Below are 16,064 nucleotides of genomic sequence, written 5' to 3' on the forward strand. Positions count from 1 at the left end.
GAAGAGACTGCCCATTTTTCTTCCAAACATAGTTTCAAACCACAAGGGTGGTTTTTGAGTTAACAGAGCAACTCTCTACTGGGCAACAGAACAAGGAATAAACTGTGTTTTAAAATCAAGAATGGTGTGCATCGGACCTTATGTTTTTATGATATATATTTAATCTGTATGTTGAGCAAATAATCAAAGAAGTTGTAATATATGAAGAATAATGTGACCTCAGGAGAGCTCATTAACAAATCACCTATTAATTTTGTTTTCAATGTATACAAACTTCATAAGTACATCAGTAAAAAATAAAACTTTTATTTTTTATATGGGTTTAATTACAAAGTTCATATATATTGTTTTTCACACCAGATCTTTCCAATTTCCTTTACCCATTTCCACCCTTCCCCTCCACCCATCTAATTGTGCGACCCTATGGTTATCCCCCTGCCCTGCTCACTCCTCTGCTCTCGCCCTCCCCTCGGTGGATCCTCATACACGTTTTATGAGTTATCTTTCCATGTCTACAATAATGATCTTATATTGTATTTGTCCTTATGGGACTTAGTAGCTCACTGGAGAGCAAAATGCTCTCCAGACCCTCCCAAGTTAAGTATTAATTTTCCAATTTCAAAACCATTGCTCCTGTGTGTTGTGTAATATTCCATCATGTGAATGTACTATAATTTCTCAATCCGTTTGCTTATGATTGAACATTTGGGCTGTTTCCATGTTCTTGAGATGATGAATAACATTGCTTTGAACATTGGTATAAAAATCTCCAAATATGCCTCTGTTCTAATTTTCTTGGGTATATATTCCAAGCAGTGGAATAGCTAGGTTATATGGAATTTCTATGTTAAGCTTTCTGAGGAAAGGGCAAACTGCCTTCCAGAGTGGCTGTACCATTTTACAATCTCACCCACAGCATATAAGGGTTTCTATCTTGCCACAGCCTCTCCAGCACTTATTACTTGCTGTCCTATTAAACTTTGCCACTGCTACTGGGACAAGATGGTATCTCATTGTGGTTTTGATTTGCATCTCTCTTATTGCCAATGATTTTGAGCACTGGAGATGAAAGAGAGATAAATTCCTTCCCAAATTGAGCTCATATTCCACTTGGGAAGATGTATAGTATAGGGAATAAAGTAAACAAGTGAAATGTGTTGGCTGTATGCTTAGAAGTAATGGTGCTAAATATAAAGAAAGCAGAACTAAGAGAGAAAAAATGGTGGTGATGGTAGTTGTGAGGTACACCACAGCCAATTTTCACTCAAAGTGACCTGATAAGACAGAGAAGAATTGCCCCACAGTTCCCTAGGCTGTAATCTTCGTGGGAGCAGACTAACAGCTCTATCTTGAAGAGTCAAGAGGTAGGTTTAAAAATATTCAATTACTGCTTATCAGCTAAGTACTTACACATTTAATTAATAGCAGGAATGACTTCCCTAAAATGTTTGAAAAATTCCTCAAAGAGGTGAGATTCCAGAAGAAAAGGCATTGTGGAGAGGGCAAAGATTAAGTGCTTTAAAAACACATGAGTGGAAGTGTTCCCAACCTGTCAAATCCCCTGACTTTGACAATGGCTTTTTGCTGGCTGGCCAAAAAGTGACCTAGAGAACATACAAAGCCATTAAGTATATGTTTAATGTCTGTTTCTGTGCTCTTAGAATCATCATAGTGGCTAACTGGCAGTAACTTGAGTGAAAAGATAGACCAACTGGCTGGACAGATGAACACATACATAAACAGAATTATCTCATAGTGTTGTCAAAACAAGTTTTGAAGCTAGTTCAATGCATGCAAGTTATTCTTTTCAGGTGCTGCTAACTGTAATTCATGCCAACCCTATGAACAATCAGAATCTTGCTCTATCCTGTGCCATCATCACATTATCTACACGCGTGAGCCCACTGTTATAGCCACTGTGTCTATATAATCTGTTGAGAGTCTTACTATCTTTCTCTGACTCTCCACTTTCCCCTGTGTTCTGTCTTTTTCTAAGGACTAGCCCCTCCTGACAACAGGCTCAAACTATGTGAAACAAAGCTTCCCTCTCCTTGCCTCTAAGGAGCACCATAGTTGCACTTCCTCTAAGGTGTATTTGTTTGTTCTACTGGGCACCTATGGGATAGTCAATACTTAAGGCCAACACCACAAGGCATCAATTGTTCTCCAGCCTGTCTTATTCACTGTTCAGCTTTCAGATGCACAGAAAGCAACAGAAAATATCGTGGCTTGGATCCAGTGCACTTTAGGCTTTAAACAAATCTCCTTTCTTTTTAGCAATTTGGAAAAGATCCCTTACAGTAGATCTTCTCCATGCAAAATGACTTTTGCTTTCTAGATTATTGCTGCCATAGATGTTGATTGTGGATCCAAGAAATTGAAGTTGTTGACAACATCAGTCTTTTCTCCACTCAGGATGTTGTCTATTGGCCCAGTGATGAGGATTACTGGTTTTTCGATGTTGAGATTAATCCTTAATGAAGGCTGTATTCTTTGATCTTCTGCAGTAAATACTTAAGTCGTCTTCACTTTCTGTAAGCAAGATTGTGCCATCTGCATAATACAGGTTGTTGATGAGTCTTCCTTTAGTTTGATGCCACATTATTCTTCATAGAGTCAAACTTCTCCATTTACTTGATTTGCCAAGAGACTAAATAGTCATGGAGAAAGGATACAACATTGACATACAGCTTTATGATTATAAACCATGCTGTGTTCTGTTTGGACTGAACTGCTTCTTGGTCTAGGTATAGGTTTCTCATGAGCACAATTAATTGTTCTGGGATTTGCATTCTTCTCAATCTTAGCCATTATTCGTCATGATCCACACAGTCAAGTAACTTTGCATAGTCAATGAAGCACAAGTAAGCATCTCTGTAGTATTCGTTCTTTGCTTTTAGATGATATATCTGATATCAACAATGAAATCCCTCATTCCAATGAATTTCTGATAGTTCCCTGTGGGTTTATTGTTCTGGCCATTCTTTAATAATCTTCTGCATTATTTTATTTACATAAGGTATTAACGATATTGTTTGATCATTTCCACCTTCTATTGAATCTCATTTTGTTTTGAAATAGGAAAAATATGGATCTGTTTACAATTACTTGACCATGAGCTGTCTTTCAAATTTCTTAGCATAGGCTAGTGGGCATGCTTAGGGTTGCATCTGTTTGTGAAACACCTCATTTGGTAGTCTCTCAATTTCTTGGGCCTTTTTTTTTCTTTTTTTTTTTTACTAGCACCTTCAGTGCAACTTGAATTTCTTCCTTCATTACCATTAGTTCTTAATTATAGGCCGTTTCCTAAAATGGTTCAAAGTCACCCAGCTTTTTTAAGCATAGTAACTCTGTATTTCTTCTATCTCCTTTTGATGCTTTGTGCATCGTTCAAGATCTTGCCCACAGAATTCATCAGTACTGCAATTGGTTCAATTTCTTCAGTTTGAGAAAAGCAGTGTGTTTTTCTCTTTTGTTTTTCCAACTCTAGTGCTTTGCACATTTATAATACTCAGTGTTCTTGAGATGCCCTTTGAAATCTTCTGTTGAGCATCCTTAGGCAAGTTTCAGAGTCTCTTCAGGTTTTCTTCATGATGTGAGTCACCCAAAATTTTGGTAAACAGTCGATCTTATCTCATCTCAATTTATAGTGAAAAGAAGTGCATCTCATTCCATCCCAGCTGCGTAAACTGGGTGCAAAGGACAATTCTGTTCTTTGAGCCTCTACTGCTCCATTTATAAGATGAAAATTCTTACATAGTTACTACAATAAAGGCTAAATGTTTATTATCGCTGGCCTATATTCTTGTTGTGTTTTTGTTGTTAGGTGCCATTGAGTCAAGTACAACTCATAGTGACCCTATACACAATTCCTCCGAACCCTGCCCTATCCTGAGTCACCCTCACAATCTCTAACACACTCAAGCTCATTGCTGCAGTATTGTATCAACCTGGTAGAAGGTCTTCCTCTCTTTTGCCGACCCTCCACCTTCACAAGTATGATGTCCTTCTCAAACCCATTTAATCCGCACCAGCATTCAAGGCAGTTGCTATCACAACCATTTTAAAGACAAGGAACCTGAAGTATAAGGGGATTAAATAACTGGCTCAAGGCCAAACAACTACTATCTGACATAGCAGAAGTTTGAAGTCAAGAAGCCTAAAGATGGAATCTACTCTCCCATTCAGCACACTCTACAGCCACTCAATAATGATATCCTATATCAGTATCCTAGACTACAACAAATTCAAGTGTCATGGAGTTGATTGGACTCTGTTGTTCTTATGTGCCATGAATCAGCTGTGAATCTGAATCTTGCTCTATCCTGTATAATCCTCACCATCTCCGACTAGAGCCCACTGCTTTGGTGACCCTGTCAATCCATATTGTTGGTGGGCTTCCTCTTTCACATTGACCCTCCACCTTTCCAAGCATGATGTCCTTCTCCAAGGACTGGCTTTTCCTAACGACGTGCCCAAAGTATACAAGATGGAATTTTATCACCCTTGCCTCCAAAGATTTCGCCTGTTTCACTTTCTACAAAACATACTTGTATATTCTACTGGCAGACAGAACTAACAAAGTTTCAAAGGATGACATTTTCATAGAAACAGACTGTCACATCTTTCTCCAGTAGAGTAGCGGGTGGGTTTAAACCACCAATTTTTTGTTGGCGGCCGAGTGCTTTAACCACTGTCCCACAAAGCCTCCTTTTGAAAATGCCATAAATGTTCCACTCATTTCTTTCTTGTGGTCTTCCTCACTTCAATACTTCCAAAGTTCCAGGGTCAGTGCAATCATCAGGACCGTGACTCTGAGAGTGAGTACTCCTTAAACATTGTGTCCTAGGTGTTTTATTTAACTTGTGCTAGTCATGCCCCTGACAGTCACTCCTGCATTCAAACTAGATATATTTGAAATAATGAGCTTTTTTATGCCTATGAGACAACATAAAATATCGTAATTTGGGCCAGCACACCTTAGTCTTGAAACTATTATTCTTCCTCTTCAGCACATTAAAGAAGTTCTTGACACCTTTGATTTCTTAACTGCTGCTTCCATGTCTCAAGGAAAACAATTGCAAATAACTGCACTGCTTATCCCAGGAATTTCCTAAAAAGGTCCATTAATTCTCTAAGAAAAGTTTCAAAGGACAAGTTACAATCCCAGACCCTCAAAATCAAACCTTCTAGTTAAATGGATTCTGACTCAGAGTGACCCTATAGGGTAAAGCAATCCAAGGCTGCAATCTTTGCAGAAACAAATGAATTTCTCTCTCTCCTGGGGAGTGACTCATGGGTCTGGATGACCAATTTTTAGTTGGGAATTGAGTACTTTGTACACTACACCACCAGGGTTATTGTCTTATCAACTGGTTGGTTCTTGTGATGTTCTGGGGGAGCTGGCCTTCCACACAGCGTGACATTAACTTATAAGTTTCAGGCAAGAGATGATGAAGGAGGGTAAAATCTAGGAGGTTCCGGGGCTGGTGTTCATAAAATTAATTTAAAATCACATGTTGTTGTTGTTATGTATGGTTCAGCAACTCATAGCGACCCTATGTACATCAGCTCTGAACCTTCCTCTGTCTTAAGCCAACCTCATTGTCTCTGATGCACCTACTCCCATTACCCAAGTCACTGAGTCAGTCCATCTCATCGAGGCTCTTCCTCTCTTCACTGTCCCTCCACCCTTCCAAGCATGATGTCCTTCTCTAGGGACTGGTCCCTCCTGACGACATGCCCAAAGTATGTCAGATGGAGCTTCAAAATCCTTGCCTCAAAGGAGCAGCCTGGTTTCATCCTCTCCAAGATGAATCTGCTTGTTCTCTTAGCAGTCTACAGTAAAATCATACTGGGAGTGGGGGGAGTCTCAAACAAAAGAAAAGGGAAATAATGAAGGTATCTGAACAATGTATCCTGGGCGAAGGGGCTGCCTGGAGCTGCTTATTTTAAAACATGCCTTTCCTCTACAGCACTCTGCAGCCTTCTGCACTTGGAGAATTTTAAAGAATGCAATTAAATTCAAATGCTTTGATGAGTACTATCTCTTCTCTTCATATTTGTGTAGAGCTTTTTTTTTTTTTAAAATTGACGAGCAAGAGTGATGAAAGTGTTTTCCATAATAATAACAATGACAAGGGCCTGGTGATGAACTACAATTAACTCAGTGATTCATCAGTTAGCAGCACAAATTTCAATGCATCCTGACATTTAGAGCATTTGGTTGTGATTAACAGTCTTTGAAATGTCACCAAATTTTATTTAATTGGCTAAGAAAAATTTTTAAAAGGTAATCACTGCAAAGATCACATTCATCGCCAAAAAAGATAATTGCCCTTGTCACATGACAAGGTGGATGCTAACTACCGTAGCAAACCAGCTCCGTGTGCTTATACAAAACCAGCGAATGCGGAGGAGCTCCATAGCCAGAAGGGTCTGAGAACTTTATTTGATTGTTTCTTTCAAAGCTGTTCCTGTCAACAACCGCAAGCCTTTAAGTCATCTGAAGCAAACACTGAATCTGAAATGCAGGTAATTATAGAAAGAATTAACTCCATTTAATTGAAGCAGCCTCTGAGCCATTCCAACCTTCAGCCACAATCACAATTCAGTACTCTGTGTGTGCGAGCGCGCCAGTGCGTGCGTGCACTTGAGAAATCACCTTCCATTTCATATTAGATTGCAAAGGCAGGCACGGTACACAGGAAGAAAATTGTATCACTTAAAGGTCACAATGATGAAGTGGAAAAACAGATAAAGCTTCATTTTCATGGGAGATTAACCATCTCTGTGTTAGTGAAATAGTTTGGTCAGTTACAAGCCCAGTGACAAGAGAGATGGGATGGAGATGTTTGTCTCTATGGGATAAATGTGTATTCAAAAAGAATATGGTCCCAACAGCCGCCCAATCCCAAGCAGGGGCATTTTGTACCAGTTATCGTTACTTCATTGTCTTGCTCTCTGATATTTACCTTCCACCCATCCTATTTTCTGCTTGATCATGCTCCAGAAGGTCTTCTATAAAAGAGAGGGCAGGTGAAGATTTTCCTGGTTTGAAAATATCTCTCACAGGATTAAAGCCAAAATAAATGATAAGTGTGTCATGTCTAATGAATTCAAGGGGTCCTGGTAAAGAGTAAAGGAATGCTAATGAGGAAGTGTTGAATGTACTAGATTAGTGGTTCAAACCCACCTGATTCTCCATGGGAGAAATAGAGATCATTTCCTCCCATCAAGATTTACAGCTTCAGAAACTCAGTGGCGGGTCCCACTGAGCAGGAACTGAGTCAAGGCAGTGGGGGTGGGTTTGGTGGGATATAAATGATGATGCTGTTTTTAGTTGTCCTCGATGAGATGGACTGATTCAGTGACTGGGGTAATGGGGGTAGGTGTATCAAAGACAATAAGATGGGCACAGGACAGAGAAGGGTTTAGGACTGTTGTACAGAACAGTCCCTAAAGTCACAGGCGACTCGACGGCAAATAACAACATATTGGATCCAGCTCATAGTGACATTATTTATTAAGAACAAAACATTATCAGGTCCAGAGCCATCTTCATGATCATTGGTATTTTTGAGCCTAGTTCAAATCCACCAGCTGCTCCATGCTCTGGAGCATTGAAGGTTTCCCTCATCTTCAGTGATTTTCTTCTCTATGTGCCCAGAAGTATCCTTGGTGACTTGGGACTTCTACATGGTACTAATACTGAATTTAGGATATAAAGAGTCTGTGGGTCAGAAGTTTGAGTGTTGGGGCAAACACATTTTTAAAGGGCTACTCAACCTGCCAGAGGGTCATCTATGGGTCAGTTCCGACCCACGGTGGTACACAACAACATACATTCTCTACATGACTTCTCAGAGCCTTTAATAGCTTCACACGCACTGTGGTTTTCCAAGTTTGGGTTGCATCTCTCTATCTTGACTACATACCTCATGTAGAAATATCTGACTGCTCAGCATTCAAGTGGGCATACATACCATGGGAAACCTTGACTTGGGATTTCCGAGAACAAGAGTGAGTGGAAGGGATGGAAAAGCATCTTAACAAGAAGAAAGTTGAGAAGATGGAGGGAAGCAGATGTTCCTGAGCACCTGGGCACTTAGGGAGAGGACCTACGCATCAAAGGTGGAAGTTGGTTGTAGAAGCTCGCTTTCACTGGCAAAAGGGAGAGGCTGCCTTCTGTTCTCAGTGATCACACAGACATCAGCTTTCACTCAACCCAGCGCTGCAGAGGGAGCCAGGCCCTGCTTCAGCATGCCCACAAGGGTCTCCCTGCCAAGGGCCAGGTGCCAAGAAAGTCATGTCTCACTGTCTTAAAATTCTTAATGCATCCTGAACGAAAGGACCTGTATTTTCCTTTTTGCCCTGGGCCCTGCAAATTAAGCAAGCAGTCCTGAGTCTATCTGTACCCCTATTATACAGATAAGGAATATAAAGATTAAAATCGTGTTTGTCAAGACCCCACAGCAAGTCTGTTAAGTCTTGATCTCCAGGGGCCACAAAGTTGCAGGCCAACGCTCTGATGACAGCCACTCCTTCAGCACGCTGGATGGGACTAGGAAAGCAGAAATCCATGCCAGGGCCGACTTCCAAACCAGGGATCCCCCAGTTCAGAATCGTTTCCCCTGCTCCAGATATTAAGCTTATGATATACTATCAACAGGAAAAAAATCCACCAAAACCACCTGTTTTCAAACTGTGACAAGTGCTTTCACCATCATCAACTGGCTAAACCTGTCCTGGGAAGTCGCTTGCTTCAGATCAGATGAGAATTTAAAGCTGTGTACTGGCCTGGTTCACAGGCTAGTCCTTCTTCGAAGCTATTAATAAGCTGGTAACACCAACCCTTCTGTTTATGGTAATCACCTGTAGCCAAGCAGCCCCTTGGAATGTGGTGGAAAGAACGGCCTCGGATGAATAGCGAGGAAAGTGACTTGGTAGGGACAATAAAAGTGGCGCCTTTCCTCATAATTTTTTTCCCTCTTCTGCAGTCAAGGCAACGAGAACCAAATGACCTCTGTGTCAAAGAAATGCACAGATGAGACTTCTATATGTTAAGGTCTGATTGGCTTGAGGGACCGGTGCAGCTGAGGAGAAAACAGGTTTTGCAGTGAGGCATAGCGGACGACTCTAGGCAGCACTGGGTGTAAATGCAATACAAGGCAAACGACTCAGCCGTGAGCCTCAGCGCCTCCGCCTGCCCAGTAACAGTGTCCAGCCTAGATACTCACTGCAGTGCGGCCACTGGGGGTCTCCAGCTGGGAACTCAAGTGCATACTCACATTCAAGTTCATTATCACTGCTACAGTTTGGATGTTAAGTCATTTCACACCTGAATGGTACTAGATCCACCTCAGCCCTTCTTCCTTTGTAAACCTTATTTCCAGATTTCCTACTAGTTTCGTTAATGTTCATTCAAAATAGCATATTGGTGCGAACCAGAGAGAAAGGCTCAATCTTTCTAAACTACTTCTCTCTTTCTCTCTGCTTTTCAGGACTGGCTGCATTTCCTTCTTGATTCTAGCTTTGGAAGGACAGGCTCCTCTCTCCATGATGCGACTCTCCCTGCAGGTCAGTCTCCCTCTGAGTGGCCACAGCCTCTAGGCTTTGCCAACATCCTCCCCTACTGAAGTCCCTCTCACCCTAGGGGAGGAGTAAAGTCTGCTGCTCATTTGTCAACTGCTCTGTCTCCTGCGTAGATTCTCAGCCTTTCCATCTCCTAAATAAGAACCACAGATCTGACACCTGCCCTATCCTGTGCCATCCTCATCTTCTCTGGCACGTTGAGCCCACAGCTGCAGTGGCTGTGTCCATCCGTTCTGTTGAAGATCTTCTACTTCGCTGGCCCTCCACCTTTCTAAGCAAGATGTCTCCTTCCAAGGAAAAGCCTGTCAAATAGGAAAAATAAAACAGAATACAAGGAGCACTCAGTTCTGAAAGTGAGGCAGTGGCCTGCTAGCTGGAAGGTTGGGAGTTCAAACCCATCGCTGTGCCAAAGAGAAAGATGAGGCCGTCTGCTCCTGAAAATGGTAACAGGCTTGGAAGCTCTCTGGGGCAGATCAACTTTATCTTATTGGGTCCCTACAAGTCACAACAGACAACAGTAAGGTTAGCTGGATTTATTGAAAATAACTAGCATGGTTCCTACTTTTCTGCTCTTAACATCCAAACTGCTGCTACCTCTGGTTCAAAGAGTAATTTTTATTGTTTTTTTTCTAATGAGATAATGTATTGATGTTCTTGCTATTTTCCTCGTCCCTCTCAATTTTTCTCATTTTTTTTTCTGCAACCACCAAAATGTTAAGACACAAATTGGAACACAACACTCTTTACTCAGACCCTTCAGTGGCTTTCTTCCCGCATGGAGTAAGAACCCAAATCCTCACAAGTGTCCATAATGCGCCACAGGGTTTGTCTTCGGCTACTGCCAGGCTTTCATCTCCTGCCACTCTCTCTTCTCTATGCTACTCTTATTACCCAAGTCTCCATTGTCATTGGACATATATCAAACATCTCGCCTCAGGGCCTTTGCACTGGCTGTTTTTCCTTTCTGGAAACTTCTTTCTCAAGACATCTACATGGCTTCTCTCTCAACTTTCAAGTCTCTGGTTCAATGTCACCTCATCAAAGAGATCTCCTCCTGACTCCCCGTAGTAACTCCCTGCTCTCCGTACTCCCACCACTAGGGAACAACAGTGCCCTGGAGCACTAACACATTTCTTCCCACTGGAACTGAAGTCCATTATTCTCTCTGTATAGGGTCTAATAGTAAAATCTTATACTTCACAGAGCATGCAGTCTCTGGCATCAACCCATCAACCCTACCAAAAACTGCCATGTTGTTACTGAGTGCCACTCAGTCAGAACCAACTCATAACTGACCCTTCAGCGGGTTTTCAGAGGCTGTAAATTGCAAGAGAGGAAATTTTCCATCTTTTTTTTTTTTCTCGCAAAGCAACTGGTGGATCCAAACAGGTGCCGTTTGGTTAACCACTTACCCAGAAGAGCTCCCTGAATACAACCATAGATGAAATGGAAACATATGGAGGCTGTGTTCCAATGGAACTCCACCTGCCCTTCGGTTAACTGCTTACCCACCAGAGCTCCCTGAATACAGCCACAGATGATACGTAAACATATGGAGGCTGTGTTCCAATGGAACTCTACATACAAAAGCAGACGCTGGTCTGTGTTCAGTCTTCAAGCTGTCATTTTTTAATGTTATCAGTAGAACAGGAATGTTATAAGGGCACAGATTTTGCCTATTATGTTCACTATTTATTCTCAGTGTCTAATTTTTGAAAGTTTGGGATATAAACTAGTGAAATAAATGATATGGACTCTGGAATAATAAGGAAAATTATTATCACTCCCCTCGCCTCCCTTGTGATTTACTGCCTCTGAAAACTGGCTGGAGGGCCAGTGAGGGGTCAGCTCTCACAGTACACGACAATAGACAACGCCTACCAGAATCAAAAGGAAGCAAAAGTAGCTGCTGTTCAGTTTACCACACTGGATCTGACGGTCAGATGGCCCAGCCCAGGATTCCCCAATGGGACTGACCTTACAGCAATAAAAGGGATTACCTGAAAGGTCAGAAGAGTGGGACCAGTATAGGGCTTAGAAATTCTTAAACATATTTTTCCAGAGAGGCCCTTTTGTCGTCCCTCCAAATGTCACCGCTAACTAGGATTCTAGAGGATATGAGGCTACACTATGTATAAAAAGATATTTCCTCCAGAAAGAAGAAACCTGTGTAACAAGGTGCTCCATTGTTGGGAGACACAGACAGTCCCACAGTCAGTGACCATGGCAGGTAACTGCTTGACCTAGCTTGACATCACCACCACCCCCCAGTATGGGGCTGATCTGACCACCCCAGTTGGCAGCCATCCCTCTGACAACTCAGGTGACCAGCCTCATGCTCCAATTCCACGTCTGTAAGCACAGCTCCAGGATGCTAAGGATAACAATCACTTTGGTTCACAAATGAAAGTGAAAAAACAAAACAAAACCCAAAACAACCAAAAACCACCTTTCTTTTCTTAGAGATGACGAAGGTCAAGCACAGAGGGACTTACATCGCTGAGAATGTTGAAGGCCTCGTTGAGAGCTATGTCCAGCATCCCGATCCCTTTGGCAAACAGTTTGTCCAGATGCTCCCGAAAGTGCTGAAACAACAAAGCGGAAAATCCATTAATGTCCATCTCAGCGTCTGAAACACCAGCTTTGAGTGAACAGGCCTCACTGGATGCACAGCCATAAACCTCAGAGCCAAACAAGTCAGACTGGTTATTCTTTCCACACCTAAAAAGAATTGCTTAATAGGAAAATGTAACTTTAATATGTCTTTCTGGGGTTTTATGGGTTTTTTTGCTTGGATTACATTTTGTTGTTGTTGTTGAGTATCGTTGAGTCAGAACCAACCGATAGAGATTCGTCTAAGCAGGTCCAAGGTTCCCCCAGACGCACTGGTCCTTCAGATGCTTAAGAATAAAGGAGACAAATGAAAACAGCCATGAGCCCCTACCCTCTTCTGTCTCCCAACAAAGGCTCAGAGCTGACCCAAGGAGCTCGTCCAGGGGCGTGACCACGCACATATCCACCGGTGTCCAGAGCCCGTGGTCACAGTGATGCAGTCTGCTACGCATGACCCTTGAATCCCCCCATTCCAAAACCTTGTCTTTTCTAGCGATGTGAATGTCACTCTTCCCAAAAAGCATTCACATCTCTGTGTGCTAGAGAGACCAGCTGGACCAGACACCACGAGAAGATGGGGAGGATGATGAGCTCATGGAAAATACTTGCGGGCAATGTCCCAGCTGAGTGGCGGCTTTCCTTCTGCCACAGCCCAGGACCCAGCAATGCCCCAAAGCCACAGTCGGCACTCAGACGGCGACACCACTCACAACATGTCCTGGAGCCCACACTGCCTTAGAATGTCTGAAAGTGATCACAGAACTAGATCAGATCAGAGGGACTCATCCTGGAACAGGGCCAGCTGAGAGAAGCAGTGGCGGCAAGTCTTTGAGGTGGGCTGCAAGCTTGCTAGCAAGGGCCAGGGTGGAGGGAAAGTCAAGGTGGGCTCCTTAAGATGGTTTAACACTAAGGACACCAGGCCTGGCATGAGGTCCCTCTCACGGCCTCGTGGGTAAAGAAATGCATCATCAATCCAAAGGCAGGCAGTCTGAATTCACCAGCTGCTCTATGGGAGAAAGATGGGCAATCTCATCCCCTGCAATTTATAGCCTTTGAAAATATGCTAGAGCGTCAGTTATGAATCAGTTCCTACACAACAGCATGTAACAGTATGAGCCAGTGATGGGCAAGTTTAGTAGCTATCTCCAGGGAGATACAACTCACAAAATCCTCTTCCCTGGTCTGCCCTTTCCTTCCTCACAATAACCATACCTTTAAGTCCATGGCAGCCACCTAATATCCACCCCATATTAGGCCCTTGAAACTAACAGGCAACTGAGTCCTCACAACACTTCTATCAGCTCTTCTCATCCCATTTGACAGATGGTTCCTTACTCTGATCAAATTCATAACCCCCCCGTCCCTCTCAACCGCAGCAGCCAGAGCCCTGGATGCACCCCAGGTTAGCTTCACTCCTTCCACTATACACTCGTTACTTCTCTGTAGTAATAAAATCAAAGCTGCTACTTTTTTTTTTTTAGGTTTGATCACCAGAGACCTTTCTGACCTCCACACATGCCCAGTCAAGTTTGCTCTTAACTCCTGCAGCTGAGCGTGTGCAGTGTGGCTTCATTTATAGGGAAAGGAACGCTGAAGCCCAGGGAGCCAGGCTAAGCAACCTGAACTTCCGCTTCATGCTCCTCTTTTCTACCTCTGCTACTTCTCAGTACTGAGCACAGAGATAAACAACTCTTTGGTGGACAGGAAATCTTTTGCCAAAGTTGAAGATGCTCCAACTATGTACAGGTAGACAAGAGGAAGTCAGACAGAACAGATAAGCCCCATCCACCCAGAACAACCCCTGGTCAGCAGACTGTGGGTGAATGAGGACTGGGGAGAGGAGTATGGATCACCTTATCGTGGGCCCCACAAATGCTTGATGACACACAGCCCCCAGGGTACCACTTCAGAGCCTGGCATCGAGAGGACCCAGGTTCATATCCTCCTGGCCAGACTCTGGTTTTGCAAATTCCCTGTAGTCACCTGATTATCATTTCTGTCACCTGCATTTGTGTTCCTATTACACACGTTTACAAAATATCATTTTCAATAGTATTGTAACCCTATTTGATGTTTCTTTTAAACCACAACTGGCTGCATGTCATGTACAGAAAGACGCTGAAGGCAATGGGCTACTTGTATTGCTGGAATTAAACGTGACAATATGTGGTGGGGTTCCCTCGATTCTATTTTATAACAAGGTCAGTCACAATTCTGCTTTTGCTTCTTTCTGGTATAACCTGACCCATAAATTAGAGAGGAGAATAGTATTTTTTGAAGTTAAAGGTTTTCAACTTATGTCAACAATGAGGTATTTTTCGTGTGTGTGTGTGTGTGTGTGTGTGTGTGTGGTGTGTGTCTTTTCTGCCTCTCTGATTCCACCAAAGGATTTTTCTTCTTTCTGAGTACTGGGGGTGTGTGTGTGTGTTTTCTTCTTTTTGAGTACTGGGTATGTGTGCGTATGTGTCTTTCTTTTCTGCCTCTCTGGTTCAGCCTCTCCTTCATGCCCATTCTCCCTTTTCTTCAATTCCAGGGTCTGAATCAAATCAACTTCATTAACCTGCTTTTCTAGGCTGGACTTAAGCATCCGCCCAACTCTCATTCTATATAACTTCTGATTTTCCCAAGGAACAATCTCTTGTGACATGTCATTTTCAAAAGCTATATTTTATAATACGGAAACTACAAGTTATACAAATGTCCAGGTCTTTCAATCATAGGGTCATTATGAGTTGTTTACGACTCGACAGTACTTAACACCACCATCATCAACATAGAGAGAGTTCTGTTGGCCTAGTAGATAGAAAGTGATGCTACCAAGGCAAAGGTGTGTGATTTTAATCTGTGGCCCTCAGGCCTGGTTTTAATTGGCTTTGGTCAAACATTCTTCTAAGTGGGATAGCATTGGTCTGTGCATTGCTGTACAGGGGTAACTCATGGTTGCTGTGATGCTGAACACTGTGACACTGATGTGTAAAATGCAATAATGGTTACCCATAGTGGACAGTGTTTGGTGGAGCTCCCAGATTAAAACAGGCTTGAAAGCAGAAGTGGCATCCACTCCTGAAACAGCTTGCCTCCAGAAACTCTATGAACTTGGAGAAACAATCAAGGTTATACAAGTGTTCAGGTCTTTCGTTCATTGGGTCTCTATGAGTCGTCTACAACTCAATGGCACTTAACAACAACAACATAAGTAACCTGTTGCTGTTGTTGTGTACTGTTGAGTCAGAACCAACCCATAGCTGACGCTCCAGCGGGTTTTCAGAAGCAGTAAATCACACGGGAGATTACTCGTCTTTCTTCCACTTAGCAGCTGATAGCCTCAAACTGCTTGCCTTTGAGATTGCAGTGCAGCTTCTTCCCACTAGACCACATTCATATACATTTAATTGAAATTATCTAAAATGAAGGTTACCTAAATTTCAAAGTTCATTTTGTCCACTGCATTGAAACAGATGAGGGAGAGAATAATTTAAAAGTTATATATGATAGGGTATTATGGTTATCACAAGAGTCCACAATTAAGCTTGCATAGTGGAGTGTACTCGGGGCGGATGGAGGGGTCCAGGGGGATTGTGTACCAAAGAAAGAATTTTTCTTTCACTTTTCAAAGAGAGGAGCGAACTGGGGGAGGGAGGGCTGGGCAGGGAGAAAAGTGCAACAATGAATGAATGGAAATCCAAAATCTCTGTAAATGTTCATTAAAATTAATTCTTTTTTTTTAAAAAAGTTCATTTTGTCAACTGCACTAACTACAATTCAGAAACTCAGCTGCTGTCACAATGCAGCTCCTGGCTACTGCACGGAACCTCGCTGATTAACCAGCATGTCTATCACCGTGGGGCATTAGACTA

The 16,064-nt window shown here is 42.6% G+C and overlaps 1 protein-coding gene across 1 annotated transcript in view; it reads right to left on the reverse strand.

The window, feature by feature from the left end:
- Positions 1-16,064, reverse strand: part of CACNA2D3 (calcium channel, voltage-dependent, alpha 2/delta subunit 3) — a 1,138,585-nt gene that overhangs the window by 549,480 nt on the left and 573,041 nt on the right. Inside the window, exon 10 of the mRNA XM_006892223.1 lies at positions 12,090-12,179. Within this exon, the coding sequence (XP_006892285.1) occupies positions 12,090-12,179 (90 nt within the window). The remainder of the gene's footprint in view (positions 1-12,089; positions 12,180-16,064) is intronic.

Source organism: Elephantulus edwardii, unplaced genomic scaffold (assembly GCF_000299155.1).
Source record: "Elephantulus edwardii isolate Elephantulus edwardi_28Jun2011 unplaced genomic scaffold, EleEdw1.0 scaffold00113, whole genome shotgun sequence".
Taxonomy (NCBI): Eukaryota; Metazoa; Chordata; class Mammalia; order Macroscelidea; family Macroscelididae; genus Elephantulus; species Elephantulus edwardii.